This window comes from Zalophus californianus, chromosome 14 (genome assembly GCF_009762305.2).
Source record: "Zalophus californianus isolate mZalCal1 chromosome 14, mZalCal1.pri.v2, whole genome shotgun sequence".
Classification (NCBI taxonomy): Eukaryota; Metazoa; Chordata; class Mammalia; order Carnivora; family Otariidae; genus Zalophus; species Zalophus californianus.
Genome location: NC_045608.1, coordinates 91,354,393 through 91,369,606, shown reverse-complemented (window position 1 = coordinate 91,369,606; position 15,214 = coordinate 91,354,393). Strand labels below are relative to the sequence as shown.

Here is a 15,214-nt window from a genome sequence, read left to right as displayed (position 1 = left end):
TAAATAAAATCTTAAAAAAAAATAAAAAGTAAAATTGGCTGGGAAGCAGAGAGGTTAAGACAGGGGTCACACAGCTGATCCAAGTGAGTGGCAGAACTGGGTTTTGATCTCGGGTAGTCTGACTGCACTGCAATGCCCAAAATGTGCTTGGCTCTGTGTTAGCACGGGGGACTCAGTGGGGAGAGGTCTTGTCCTCTAACACACAAGTCACCAGAAAAAGAAGCAGTCCAGATGTGTGCAAGGATAGGGCCAGGGCCGTGCAGAGAGCTAGGGGAGGGCCCCAACCGAGTCACAAGGCTGCCAGGGGTCAGGTAAGATGTCAGGTACGTAGGTGGGTTGGGACCTGCATGCGTGAGTCCCGGAGGCAAGAGCAAGCGTGCGTCTGCCTGGGCATGGAGCAGAGCACATAGTCATAGAGGCGGTCCATCCTGGATAGTAGGTGTCCAGGTCTTGCCCCTCTGGGAGTCACTGCAGGGTAGGGGACTTGACACCCCCGGTCCTCGGCGTCTCGGGGAGCTGCTGCAGCAGGTCACCAGGGCATGCTTCCGGAAGTGACTTTCCTGCTTTGTTTGAGGTCAGACACTCAGTCCCCAGGATCCTTGCTTAGAGAAGTGATTTGTGAGCTGGAACATTTACCCACAGAGTAAATTGGTCCCAAATCCAGTGACTGTAAGCAGTCTTGAGAAAGCCGTGCCGTGCAGGCACAGAGGGAGACGGTCTCTGAAAGGTATGCAACCCTGCGTCTGTGTATTTAGACTTCGTGGTTTGTTTATTTCTGTGTTCCCATGCTTGCATTTTAAAGTTTAGCTGCATACTTTATTTTCACAGCTTTTACATATTGCCCCTTAAATCCTTCCCCATCTCCGCTATAATGCATTTTTTATGTTATGAATATACACTTTGATTTTCTTAAAAACATTTTACCTTTACCTACTTTTTATAAACACGATTAAATTACCTTTTACAAAATGCCATCTCTAAAAATGTAGAAGTCATTTTTAAAGAGTAGCTGCAAACTGTTCTCTCTAGAGAAACATGCACACACAGTGAGCCATCCATTGGAAATCTATTTTAAAACCCTAATCAGCAAGCCGTTTTTATGTATAAACAATTAAATTACTTGCCAGACAAGTTCCCAATTACTGCCATGGACAAAGTTTGTGATACAGTGACAACAGAACTGGTTCATTATGGGCAAACTGTGTTCAGATGGGGCCGTGGTGTATGGATGTCCGTGGGACGATACGTTGTCCTGGGTCAGCTAAAACACATATGCGTGTCTGCTGTCCCACCACGCCCCCCCCCCCCCCATTCCTGTTCCTGCTGCTGGAACCCCGCTCACTCTGGGCTACATGAAGAGCTAACATTTATTCACACATTTTATAACACTAGTTATCTTTAGGTTAATGTGCTATTGTAGGAGAAGTTGGAACAGCAAATCCCATGTGGTATGTGCTTGTCTGTCTGGGAGAGTAAAAGGCAGCTCAGGACGAAAGCGCATCTGGCCGGAACAGAGCAGTCTGACGCTTTGTCCCGCGGTGGTGGTGACGGCGCGTGACCCGTTTCCCACTGGGGACCGAGATGGATGTGGAGAAACCGGTGAGACCCTCCAGGCTCAGGGGCGCTGGTGGGTGGTGGTTTTTATCTCAAAGCTAGTGGTGCTGGAGGGCTGGTGGTGGCTCCGCGAGCCTCCTAACTGGGCCGCCTGTGGTGCATTTTTAAGTTGGGAGTTCTGATGACAGCATTCCTGTTCTTTTTTGGAAAAGAAGTGATGACCCTGTCTTACGTAGCAGTTTTTGCCTGCAGCTAAAAAGAATATCACAAAGATCTGTTGATTGGGCTGTGGACGAAGGAGGGCCAGTTGCTGGGAATCACTTTCCCACTGGGGTTTTAAAGGTTCGCAAGAAACTTCATTAGTGGACCCCGGGTGTCAGGAAGCTTTTTCAGGTGGAGCCCGTTTTGTTGATGTTGTGATTTCCTTAGGATAGTGGTGTTTGGGGCGTAAATAGTACTGTTGCAGCATTTTTTCCATTGCTGCATTGATCTATTTTCCCCTTGGTAATATCTTTAGGTTCTTTAAAACGGCGTCCCGTGCCGCTCTGCCCAGCATTTACAGCAGGGCTTCGTTTTGAAAGATGGGGATGGGCAGAGAAGTGGAAGACGAGAGAAAGAGGGGCCTGTTTGCGGGTGGCGGGGGCACTCTTCACGGCCTTCCCTGAGAAGCCGCCTGGAAACTGCAGGGTCCCGTTGGCCTTGGGGAAAGCTTTTCAGCTGGTTTTGGAGGAAGCCCGAGGAAGAACACTGTATTCTCTGGCGTTCGGGTTCTTGAAGGAAGGTGCCCAGGCCTGGGCTGGGGTCAGGGGCGTGGGGGAAGCGGACCCTTGAGGAGTCCCGGCTGTGAGGAGGAGCCTGGATTTCTCAGCCTGCCAACATGGCAGCCGCCTGCAGTGTGCAGAGGACTGACGACCCCCCTGGGAAGAAGGAGAAGTGCAGCTGCATCCCCTCGGCCCAGCAGCCTGGCTGCTGGATGCTCCGGGGGCCTGGGACCGCCGGAGCCACCTCCTCCCGTCCCCGCTCTGGTGGCCAAGCTGCGGGCACACCTGCTCCCCCCCTTTGCAGCTCACCAGGGCCCGTGGGCTGCAGGGCAGGGCGCCGTCTGGTGTTACATGTGAGGCCCAGACCGGGCAGGTGTTTACCGTGTACGGGTGTGTGCAGGGATCTGGGGAGTGCTCTGAGGACAGCCTCGGCAGGGGCTTCCCTGACTCTAGGCTCCTGAGAGGTGAGGAGAGGAGCCTGGGCCGTGAGGGATGCCCCCTGAGACCCACCTGGCCGGTTAACGGGGGACCAGGGCTCTAACGGTGCATCCCTCCGTGCTAGCGCTGGGGTGGAGACCCCCGACCTGCCACACCGCATCCTTGAAGCTGCCCCGCAGCTTGGGAAGCATTCGACTCTCACGACCCCAGGGGGTGCTGAACACGCAGTAGCAAAGAAGGAGGGGATAAACCAGCCACAGGGCATGCGTTGGTGATGATTTGAACAAGTCTTCTCACTTGAAAAATCCACTCTTATTTCCAGGTGCATTTGTGAGTTGCCTCTTGCGATCCTTAACTGGTTGAGCACTAGTACTCCGTGAACCTTGTCTTTGCGGCTGGTTTGTGGCTGTTTGATCCCCTAGAATTGGAGAACTGTCTGACTTTAATATTCTTTGTCGACCAACTGAGAGGTCTGGTGGACTTTGTAAAATTATCTCAGAGCCGCCAATTTCCAGTTTTTTTCCTTCACAAGATTATTTCTTTATGATTCTTTAAACTCCTAAGATCTTTATATCCAGATTAGATCATTGAGCTAAATATGAATAGTATGTTTCATTCATACTTTTGTGTAGTATTTCACATTCATCATTTTGAGGGGATGAAATAAATCCTGGGGTAGAAGGGGATGCACGCGAATCATTTGCAGTATGACCCGTAAGTAATACACAACATACACAACCATCCAAAACTTGTGCCAAGACCAAAACAGCTTGAAAAGATGATTTAAATTAGCCTAAGTCATCATTAAGAGGTGTTCTTGTTAACCCAATTTGTCCATTTTTATGGGGAGTTTTTATTTATGTACTTTACCGGAGTTGTTGATTTTTGGAGGCTCGCTCTCAGCAGGAGGAAATCTGTGCACCTGTTAGCGTCGAGAGTAAAGTTTACCTGTGTGCCCCTCTCCTTTCTGCTTCTTTCCAGACTTGGCTGCTCTCACTGCATTGGTTTATTTAGGTGCCTGGGAACCCCGCTAGCACGGGGCTTTATCAAAAGATGTTTCAGAATACATAATTTTAAGTAAGATTTCTTCTAAGGGAAGAAATCTTTGTGGGAGGAGGTGTTTGGAGAGAGCAGGAGGTGTGTTGTCTGTCCAGAGGGCATCTGTCACAATGGCTTCTGCACCCCTGCCTCCAAATGGAGGACAGGCAGTGCCATGCACTCAGAATCCCCCCTGGTGGGCAGGTTCCCCTGCGTTCCTCACTTCCCTGTCCTCTTGTCGGTGCTCTTTTCTGTGTCTGCCCTGGTGAAGGCATGTCAGGATGGACGACCAGAGCAGACAAGGAGTCGCCGCCCAGGGTCTTTTGGGAGAGAACCTTTCATTTGTGAGCAAAAAATGTGTATTAGTAAGTACATTGGTTCAAAACCAGAAACCTATAGCTTCTTCATGTTTTGTAAATTTTATAATACGGGTTCTTAGTGTGTATGAAATTGTGAGTTTGTAAAAACATGGCATCCTTTATATATGTCATGGCTGTTTTTAAAGAAAATTTGCCTATCTGGGTGCCTCTCGGTGCAAGTCTGGAGCCCCCCTCCCATCTCCGCCCCCACAGGGAGACCCTCAGAATCCCGTCTCAATTACTTCAGCTTGGAGGTGAGAAGGATAAACAGACTGTGTCCCAAGGGAGTTGTGGCGCTGCCTTGCCTCCCCTTCTAACCCATCAGAATGCTATTCTGAAAGATGCCCTATCTCTCTCCCATCCTTTCTAATTGGCTCACTGTTTTGTTTATTCTACTTATCACAAGTCAGATGGAAATTCCTGTTTTTACTGCAGATAATTGCTTTTTGGTGTGTACTGTCTTGGGCCCATTTGGCGGCTTACAGGTATTCGGGTTGGCTTTCCTCCTGTGTGGCTGGTTGCCCGCGTGTGCCAGGCACGGCGCTGGGCACCTTCCTTGTCTGGTTTGTCTTTGCCTGTGCATAGAGTGCCAGAAACAGCCAGACACCTGGGGGAGCGGCTCTGACAGGGCCTGCCCCTCTCTCTCTGGAAGGTGCTCACGTGACACCTGCTGCCACCAGGGAGAGGCATACCCAGCTTCCCTGGAAGTGCACCATGGGGATGAGACCTGTGGGGAAGGGTGGGGGTGACCGCATGGCGTCTGGGGTCCAGAGGGTATTCTGCTCTGGGGCTGGGACTTAGCCCTACAACCAGAGCCTCGGGGCCTTTTGGGAATTGGGGTGGGGTGGTGGTGCGGGAGCATACGGGCGGGATGGGCATGGGGTGGGGCTTCTCTAGGGAGGCAGTGGTTCCATGGCCCTGTGCACCTAGAGGTGGTGTCATTGGGGCCGCCATGCTGGCCATCGGTCCCGAGCAGCCGGCTCCAGGCATAGACCTTGCACGAGCTCGGGGTTAGTCACTTGCGCTCTGCGCTGAACACTTGTTTCCCTAGCATCTCAACACAGCGGCACGTTTGTCAACTGCCTTTGCAGCTCACTGTCCCGGGCACGAGCTGTGCCTCTGCGTCCCTCACCACCCCCTCCCTGGTCCTTCCTCCTTGTTCCCGATCTCCACCCGTTCTTCTGGTCTGTGGCCTGTATTTTTCACACTCCCACGGCTTCACTCACCTCAGACTCTCCTTAAGGATTTGGTATCTTTTTGAAAGAAATTATTCTAGCGTACAGTCATGTAAGGTTATTTGTTTTAATGATTGAGCACACAATTATCAATAACTGTTTAAATATTGATCTCTTAGGAAAGCAGCTGCTAGTGCATCTACTTGAATTTGTGTTGGCGTCTACTTTGATTTGGACTGGCCTGCTGTTTTTCAGGAGCGTGCCCGTCGCTCCCCGTGGAGGTTGCTGGGTCCCCGCAGATGTGGGAAACCTCGTTCCTAAGATTTCCGTGTCTTTTCTGTTTCAGGTGCTCTCTGCCGTCTGCCATGCTTTCCAGGTAGGAGATGCAGGTTGTCCTGGCAGGTGCGTCTGTGCAGCTGGGAAGCGGAAGCCTCGTGTGAAGATGGAGAGATAAGACGTTGTCAGGCAGGCCTGTGCGACAGAGAGCTGTGCCCGCCCCGGCCAGGGAGCCCTGGTCCTGGAGATGGATCGCAGCCGAGAGGCCGAGGTGGAGCTGAGAAGGGGCCCGAGCCCCACCAGGGCAAGCGGGAGCCCCGAGGTGGACGGGGACAAGGCCATGAGCCACAGCTGCTGCATCTGCGGCAAGAGCTTTCCCTTCCAGAGCTCCCTGTCCCAGCACATGCGCAAGCACACGGGGGAGAAGCCCTACAAATGTCCCTACTGCGACCACAGGGCTTCCCAGAAGGGCAACCTGAAGATCCACATCCGCAGCCACCGCACCGGCACTCTGATCCAGGGCCACGAGCCAGAGGCTGGTGAGATGCGCGTGTCTGAGGGCCTGGACGGCTGCACCAGCCCCACCAAGAGCACTTCCGCCTGCAACAGGATCCTCAACGGGGCCACCCAGGTGGACAACAGCAAGATCCTGCTGAGGAGCAGCAAGAAGGAGGCCGAGGGGGCTGCCTGCGCCTCAGAGGAGGGCAAGGCCGCAGCCCAGTGTTCCTTCTGCAAGTGCAAGTTTGAGCGCAAGAAGGACCTGGAGCAGCACGTGCACCAGGCCCACAAGCCGTTCCGGTGCAGGCTGTGCAGCTACATGACGCTGAGGGAGGAGTCCCTGCTGAGCCACATCGAGAAGGACCACATCACTGCGCAGGTGCCCAGCGGGGCCGAGGCATACGTGGAGAACGGCAAGCCCGAGCTGACCCCCGGGGAGTTTCCCTGCGAAGTCTGCGGCCAGGCCTTCAGCCAGACCTGGTTCCTGAAGGCTCACATGAAGAAGCACAGAGGTTCCTTCGACCACGGCTGCCACATCTGTGGCCGAAGATTCAAAGAGCCGTGGTTCCTCAAAAACCACATGAAGGCGCACGGCCCCAAGACTGGGAGCAAGAACAAGCCCAAGAGCGAGCTGGACCCCATCGCCACCATCAACAACGTGGTGCAAGAGGAGATGATCGTGGCTGGCCTGTCCCTCTACGAAGTCTGCACCAAGTGTGGGAACCTGTTTACAAACCTGGACAGCTTGAATGCGCACAACGCCATCCACCGCAGGGTGGAGGCCGGCCGGACACGGGCCCCGGCCGGGGAGGGCGCGGTGCAGGGCAGCCCCCCGGACTCCCAGCAGCTCTTCCTCCAGTGCCTCAACCTGCAGCCTGCGGTGGCCAGCGCGCCTGCCCATGGGCCGGCGGGGCGGCGTGTGGCTGAGCTGGACCCGGTCAACAGCTACCAGGCCTGGCAGCTGGCCACGCGGGGCAAGGTGGCCGAGCCAGCTGAGTACCTCAAGTACGGGGCGTGGGACGAGGCACTGGCCGGGGACGTGGCCTTCGACAAGGAGCGGCGCGAGTACATCCTGGTGAGCCAGGAGAAGCGCAAGCGTGAGCCGGAGCCCGGCGCTCAGGGGCCCCCGCGCAAGCGGGCGGGTACGCCCGGGGACCCCATGCCTGGACCCTTGGACCCCAGGCCGGCTGCAAGGCCCAGCCGCCGTGCTGCCGCCCCTGCTGGCCATGGCAAGTCCTCCGAGTGCTTCGAGTGCGGCAAGATCTTCCGCACCTACCACCAGATGGTGCTGCACTCCCGGGTGCACCGCCGTGCGCGCCGAGACCGTGATGGCCCCGGGGATCGCGGGCCCCGTGTGCGCTGTGGCTCGCTCAGCGAGGGTGACTCTGCCTCGCAGCCCAGCAGCCCGGGCTCGGCCTGTGGTGCCGCCGCTGACTCCCCAGGCTCGGGCCTGGCAGACGAGGCTGCGGAGGAGAGCGGAGAGGACAGTGCAGCTGACCCTGCACCAGGTGAGCGTGCCGCCTGGGCAGCTGGGCTCGGAGAGTGAGGGCCAGAGGGCTCTGTACCTGGGCGACCCGTGCCCAGGTAGTCCCGGCTCCGTAGCCCTGCACCCACCTGGTCCCCTGTCTGGATAGCCCAGAGCCCAGGTATCCAGGTAACACAAGTCCAGGTAGCTCTGTGCCCATGAGGCCTTCCTGAAGTATCCCTGAGCTCAGGGAGGTCCAGTGCCCAGGTAACACATGCCTAGATAGTCCAGGCTCAGGTGGCCCTCTGACCCGGTAGCCCTCAGCCCAGGAGATCCAGGCCCAGGTAGTCACGGCTCAGCCCTGCACCCTAGGGGCCTGGTTTCCAGACCCAGGCAGTCCCTGGCCCACGTAGCCTTGCACCCAGGTGGCCCTCTGCCTGTATAGCCCTTGCCTGCGTCTCCCTGGCCCAGGTAGACCCTGCATCCAGGTAACCCTGTGCCTGGATAGCTCTTGCCTGGGTATTCCTGGCCCAGGTAGCCTTGCACCCAGGTAGCCCTACCCCCAGGTATTAGGTAGCCAGTATATACTTAGAGCTCAGGCTGGTGGGTGCAGACACAGGTGCCTGTCAGCTCTGCTTCAGGCTCCTTTCTTGCTAATTTGCCTGGATGTGTTTGTATTAACTAACACCTTTGACCTGTTGAATTCACAGTTTCTCTGGGGCATCAGTCATTTCTGAGCAAAGGACAGGTGATGGGACACCTGCAAGGCGTGCCCTTCTCTTTCTCCACAGGCCCAGAGCCTGCTCCCTCACCAGGCGGCAAACGCACGCATGTACATGCACACTTGCCTCTGCTGACCTCCTTTGCACCAGACAGCCGAGTAAAAGACTAACTTCCAGTTGGTGTGCAGTTATAATTAATCTCCTCAGATTCAAATACCCTGTGGGTTTAGAGATGGCTCATTGGAACAGATGACTCTCCGAATAGCAGCTATGTAAATATTTAAAGATGCTTGGCTAACTTTGTTTTCATTATTTTCCTACTTTTTATAAGTCTTAAGCATTTTGATATTTTATTCATTATTTTTTGTTTTGGGTAATTCTTTTTAGTAGAAAGTGATGTTTCAGTGACGGGACTTGTAACTTTTTCCGCATCACCGGGACTGTTTTTCTTTTCTCCCTGGAAACTTGTTCGTGGCTGTTGCTTTTACCTGAAAGGCCAGGGGTGTGGAAACCCAGGAGCTTCGGCAGGGCTGTTTATGATCTGTAGTAAGGAAAATGACTCTAGCGCAGTCCTCCAAAGCAAAACACAGATCTGTGTCCTTTTTTCTTCATGAGGGGTTTAGCCAATTCTTTGAAACAAATGATATTGAGTCAGTAAAAGTGTGGAAGAAATTTGTTTCTCTCCAACAATCCTATGTTGACCCCGCGCATACACCTTGTAAGGGTCCAATAGATAGATGAGCAGTGACACATTATGCACTGACCCTTGTTTCCCATTTCATTTCTTACTCATTAACCTGGGGGAAGGAGCAGGAGAACATGCTACTCTGAAAATACACTGCTCCTTCTCTGAGCTCAAGATTCCTGTAACAGTTTATCGTCGTAAAACCTGGCAAACCCAACTGCGACCTTTGGTTGGCATTTTTGAAGATTAATTCTTGGTTTTTCTCTTTAAAAAGTTTTGATAATTATAGATTTTACTGATCATATTCCAATAATACTGTTTTTGGAGCTCATTGGATAAAATGTTAGGTTAGAACTAAATCTTTTTCTCTTTTTTTTGAAGACAAATATTTTTAACATTTGGAAAAGCTCTTGAGCCTTTCCCTCATCTACGGTGATGGTGGTCAAATGATAATTAATTCAATAGTACTTTGAAAATGTTGGAAAGATCAAATAATTTTCACTATATATTGGAATTTACTTTTTTTCATCTCAAATTCATTAAATTTGAGATTATCATTTACCTCCTAATGAGATTATATGTATTTTCTATATGTGATGTTTTTTTGGGAAACTTGATACATCAGATGTTTCTGTAACAAGTTCATGTATCCTAGTTGAGTTCAACAAGTGGACAGTAGAATCAACAGAATATTGTAGCTCATTGAGAGACCAGAAAAGGAAATTTATGTCATGACGATGGCATAAAGTGTGGAAGAACACTGTGGGTCTGCGTGGGTAGCTTTTGTGACTCTGTAGGGCAGAATCTTTCCTTCTAAAACTGCAGACCTCGCAAGCTCAGCAGGCCTTTAATGGTCTAGGGTGGCAATAAACCACTGCTTCATAGAAGTTCTTTAAGGAGTGAGATGTGCATTATATGCATGTAATACTCACAGACACTCCCATTTGCAGGGTTTGGCTAAGGACTTTGGAAAAGCAAATGAGTATTTTGAATCCTCTGTTTCAATCTGCAGCGTGCCTTTACTGTTACTAAAAGATGAATTACGTCTTTACACATACAGGCAACTTAAAATTCTTACAGAACTCTGATGGGATGGCTGGCTAAAATTGTTAGAGGAAATATGTGGAGATTGAGAACAAAGCCCCACAGTAGGTCCCATAAGAATGAATCTGGCTTCTAGTGGAAGCAAAGTTGACATTAGAATTCTGTCTTTGTGACCCTGCTTAGCAAGTCCCCATTGTGCCATAATTTTACCCCAAGATTTTTTGACATGTAGGAATGGATTTGAATGCTGCTTTTGGCTCTAGAGAAAGTTTGCATTATCAGATTAAAAGAAACTTTTTTTTTTTTTTTCATGAAACATTCTTTGTTGAGTATTGTGATGTGCTTGTTTAGAAAGCTCTGTTACATTCCCTTTATTTCCACGGAAAACTGGGTCTCAGCAGCCCTCCTTACTGACCAAAAATGGGAGAAGAGCAACCTTGTGAATAAAAGTCAGTCAAGTCTAAAATACGTTACTGAGCTAGATTTCAGTCCTTCACTGAGAAGGTGACATAGCCCTGATAGAGAAATACACTTTTGGAGCTCACGAAGAAATGAAACCTTTTAATTAGGGAAGAGAGGAGCATTGAAAGGGCATGTAATTCAAGTTCACAAAAACGAGCATTTCCAAGCACAAAGCAAAGTCAGGGTGCTTCCAGGTCATCATGAGGACAAGGGAGTGTTATTTCACAATAAGCTGAAGCAGGATTCTGCTCAGAAAGCTTGTAGGTGATTTAGGAATGAGGGACCCCTGGTGAGCATGTCTTGAAGAGGTTGGTTCACGACCCTTGTGATTGTGAGAAGCACCTTTGGGTGGCCTACCTTTTCTCGGGCCATGAGAGGTGTGTCCACCTGCCCTGAGGCAAAACGCTGAAGACGCCATTCCCACCATTTTTCTGCATATCATTTCTGCAAAGACTTATGTGACTACCTAGGTTTTGACCACTTCTTGTTATTCTCAACACTACTCTCATTTTAAATCTGTGTTCTATTGAGCCTGCCTCTCAGTACATCTTTGCATATTCAGTGTAACTTAACTGATGGTAAAATCACAAGTTTTAGTTGAAGTCCTGTGAAATTGCAAATATTTGTTTCTGACCCACAAAGATGTTAGACTCTGCTCCACCGGATAGAGGAACAGGTTCTTAGAACAGGTGCCACAATATTACATGCAGTTTGGAGAATTAAGGAGAGAGTTTCCAGAACTGAACAATATCATCAGGGAATGGAAAGGCAATTGAAGGAAGAAACGGATTTCCTTCAGAAAGCCTCCGTTTTCCCTGCTTGTCGCCCCCTCCAGGGCGACAGCCTTGTACATCGCGGCTCATCTTGTTTCCATCCTAGTTGAAGAAAGGTCCCCCATCTCGTCACCAAGAAATGGTAGCTGAGCATGCGCCTTGAGGCAGAGCGGCGGTCAGCGGCAGTGCCAGGGCGGGTGAGGAGTGCCCACCGTGGTCGGGCAGCTGGTGCAAAGCTCCAGCAGCCCTTCTGCTTTCTGTTTCTTAGCGCACGGACAGTCATTTGGACGGCTCGGGAAGAACATGTTCTCAGACGTCTGCCCGTTGTAACAGGATTTTGGGTGAACCTAGCTAACAGAGGTCGATGTGGAACATGGGGTGTGCTGGGGAGGGGTATCTGTCCCAGGCTGGGCCTGCCGAGACAGGAGGCTTTTATTATCACTTCTCTTAGAGTTCGCTTCAGTGTCGATCCGGAGGGGTGCATCCAGAGCGCCGTGTCCTTGTTGTGCTTCTGGCCAGATCCGCTCGAGATGCTGCAGCCCCCGTGTTTCTGGTGGCACACAGATGGAGTGAGCAGGGGGGCCTGCAGCATTGGCCCTGGCCAGAGGCTAAGCATGAGCCAGCACATCAGGGGGGTGTGGATAAGGGCAGGGAGAAAGCAGGGTGGGGGACGGGAGCCCCAAGTGCAGATGGGAGATGCAGACATTTGGGTTTGCCTGGGGGAAGGAGAGCAAGCACATCTGGGGACAGTTCCATCCAAGCACCAAAGCCTTGCTGGACGGAGCCACGGTAGGTGGTCCTTCTGAGGGGGGCCCTGGGTGGTCAGGCGCCCTCTGTCACAGATGAGCTTGTGGAACTGATAACAGGAAACCCCAGGACCAGTTCTTGAGTCACCGGGCAGTTCGGTCAGGCTTGCTTTGTCCAGTTTCTCTGTCGCTCTGGTAACCTGGAGGTCACTGCCAGCAATATCTAATAAACGTCCACACACAGACTGATGTCCGTTCAGGAGGGGCCCCAGGGGCACACCCCGATGTTGGTGTCAGGTGCCAGGCCATACGCGCAAGATGCTCTCCGCCATGGCCGGTGCCAGGCCCTGTTTCCACCAGTGCCAGATAATTCCCGTCACCTTAGAGCCGGAGATTATGGAAGAGCAGGTCTGTTCCAGGTTCTGGAAGAGAACCCTAGAATGCCCAGCAGATCCAGCACCACGGGAGTGGAGGCAGTCCTGAATACTGGGGAATCTCAGAGTTGGAAACCCTCCTCTTAAGGTCTTAGTATGAAAACGCAGTGAAGGTCTTTAAGAAAGCTGTTCAGATGTACTTGGCAGTCGAAAGCCGAACGCCCTCTGGTTTTAGCCTGCGTCTTAGCAACCAGAACCTGCTGTGCGTCTGCGCTGGTAACGCATACACCTGTGGGGTGACTCTTCCCGTGGCACCTCAGCACCCTGCTATGCTTTCTGAATTATTAGAGGACAATTGAATTACAACGAGAAGAGCGTCTTTTAAGTATGTTTTCTTGTATTTTGATTCTTCAAACATTGGTATCTCTGCATAGCACGCAGGCTAATATTTGCTTGAGCAGGATGCCGCATTCCCTGACCTCCCAGAATGAATTTATTATAGCACGAAAGGCTCCGACTCTGGAGATTAGACTCTGGGGTTTTCTTCCTTTCACTGAGAGGCACGTACGGATTATACGTACCCTGTACCGCACAACAAACACCGCACAGGCATTTGGGTTTGCTAGCATCATCCACACACTTGATTCGATCTCTCTCTCTTACTTTCTGACACAAGGCAGGATCACAGGATTTTAGAACCGGAAGGGAGCAGGAGGTGTTGTCTGTCCCCATTTTATGAGGGCGGGGACTGGGGTGCCAGCAAGTATTCTAGTTTGCCGGCAGTGGTGTGGTGTATGAAGTGGGGGGCAGCACGGTTGGCAGATGCCAGGTAGCAAGTCACCTTTTGCACTGAGGCACAGCATGCTGCCCGCTCTTGATCTCCGCGAGGGTCCAGTCCCCCAGCGGCAGCGTGGGGCCGCGATGCCCCCGCTCATGGGCTGTCACTTCTGCACGCCTCTGGTGCCTGGCATGGGTTCGGCATCCTGTGGACATACCTTGTGTTGGTCCTAGACTTAGACCCGAGCTGGGGACCTCAGCGTCCAGTTTCCAGCCTAGGAAGGTGTCCCTGTGGTGTTCTGTTACCTGAGGCACAGGATGGCCTGGACCCCGTGGGGGGTCTGGATCCCCAATGTGCATGGTGGCTGGCTCCGAGGGAGGGGTGAGGTGGAGGCTGCCCAGCTGCGTTCTGCAGAGGCCGAGCATCTGTCACACAGGAGCCTGCTCAGGGCGAACACTCAGTGGGCGTCCTGTACCAGCAAAATCAGCCGTGTTCCCGCATTCTAATAAACAATGAACGCACTGTCTCTAGAGAGTCTCACTTGATGTGTAACTGCTTTTCGACCTTTTCTGCCATCGCTTCACATCCTAAATTCTCTTGTTTCCGTCCTTGCCCTGATAGATGGAGTATTTCTTGCTCTGCCAGAGGGATGATGCTCGCTGTGGTTTCTGGCTCCGTCCTGGGGTTTCGGCGTCACCTTTGCCATTTTGTCATGAAGAGGGGCTCTTGGTCTTCTCTAGTTCAGACTTGACCTTTTTCAAAGGGCTCCTTTTTGTGGGTTTTATGCATCGACAGGGGATAGAAGTCATTTTGGTTCTTCCGCCCTGGTCATGTGAGTTGTGGAGGTCCACGGGAAGGCGTGGATCGTGCCCCGCCTGGGAGCATCTACAGAGCAGGCCGCACTGAATTTGCTTCTGGAAAATCAGCATTTGCTAGCTGCGGTGGGCTAGTTCCTGGTCAGCTCTGGAGGAGGGGTTCACCCGGTGGGTGGGGGGGCAGCACCTGCTGGTGTGGCGTCGCCCTGAAGACGCCGCCTGTCTCGGGGCCGTCCTAGGCACATGCCGGGCATCCCTGCTGCATCTGCACACCTGCCGAGTGTATATCCTCTGCAGCCACCAGTCATGTGGCACCTGTCACTGCGTCCACTTCTTCACAGTTACCAGGTACTTGTTGGAGGCACAGGTCCCGCCAGCTGGCGAGTGGAAGTGTGCAGCTCCTTATGCAGGCCTTCTTGGACCACAGTCCCTGGTTGCACCTTCCCTGCACCCCCACCCGCCCTCTTTGTGGCCGGATCGTGCCCTGGATCCTGGAAACCCCCCCTGCCCCGTGGCCAGTGCCGTCCTCCCTGCTGGGTCGCCCCAGAGCCTGTGCGTGGACTCTGGCTCCGTCCCGGGAACTTCTGCCCCGTTGCTGTCCCGTGCTGCTCGTCTCGTGCCACCGTCGCCCTCACCTGCCATGCCTGTCCCCTGTTGTGATCTCATCGAGGGCAGGGTCTCCTTGTCCAGCCCGCCAGCCCTGCGGCATGCACGGCTCCAGCCGTGCATGGAGGAGCAGGTGTGCCTCGGTTTGCAGTGAGCCACACTGAGAGCTGTCTCCGTGGGGGAGGTTTTCCGGAGCGTGTGTTCACCGGCTTCTAGATGCCTGTGACCTGTGGTAGCGGCCTGGACTGACAGTGAAGGCTCGGGTGAGAGCAGATATTCACACAAACCTGTGCCTCGGGGTTTTGAACCGTGTGCACGCGGCCCAGCTCCGTGGCCTCTGGCATGGCAGGAGTTGGCTGCCTCTGCGGCCTTTCTGGCCAGCGTCGGGCTTGGGACTGGGACTTGGGAACGTTGCCTTGCTCAGGACTCTGGCCCTCCCGTCCCAGGCTGGTGGCCAGCGTCCTGGGTGTCGCTGCTGTGCAGGGGGAGCAGAAGCGGGTGGGCCTGTCTGGTTCCCAGCACCCGAGGACATGCAGCTCGTGGCCTGCCCCAGACCTGGCCCAGCTCCTGGCCTGCGTCTTGGGAAGCAGGGACTGAGGTCACCAGGTGGTTCCTGCCTCCCTGCCTTGTGTCCCCAGCAGTTAC

The 15,214-nt window shown here is 52.9% G+C and overlaps 1 protein-coding gene across 12 annotated transcripts in view; it reads left to right on the top strand.

Annotated features, from left to right (window-relative positions):
* Window positions 1-15,214, top strand: part of ZNF516 (zinc finger protein 516) — a 119,293-nt gene that overhangs the window by 44,261 nt on the left and 59,818 nt on the right. For 11 of the 12 annotated variants that reach the window (XM_027575641.2, XM_027575643.2, XM_027575640.2 and 8 more), the window contains exon 2: window positions 5,672-7,607. In XM_027575641.2, the coding sequence (XP_027431442.2) occupies window positions 5,849-7,607 (1,759 nt within the window). In that variant the 5' untranslated portion in view covers window positions 5,672-5,848. Of the gene's footprint in view, window positions 1-1,576; window positions 1,600-5,671; window positions 7,608-15,214 lie in introns of those variants that run through there. The other variant, XM_027575648.2, reaches the window with a different exon arrangement.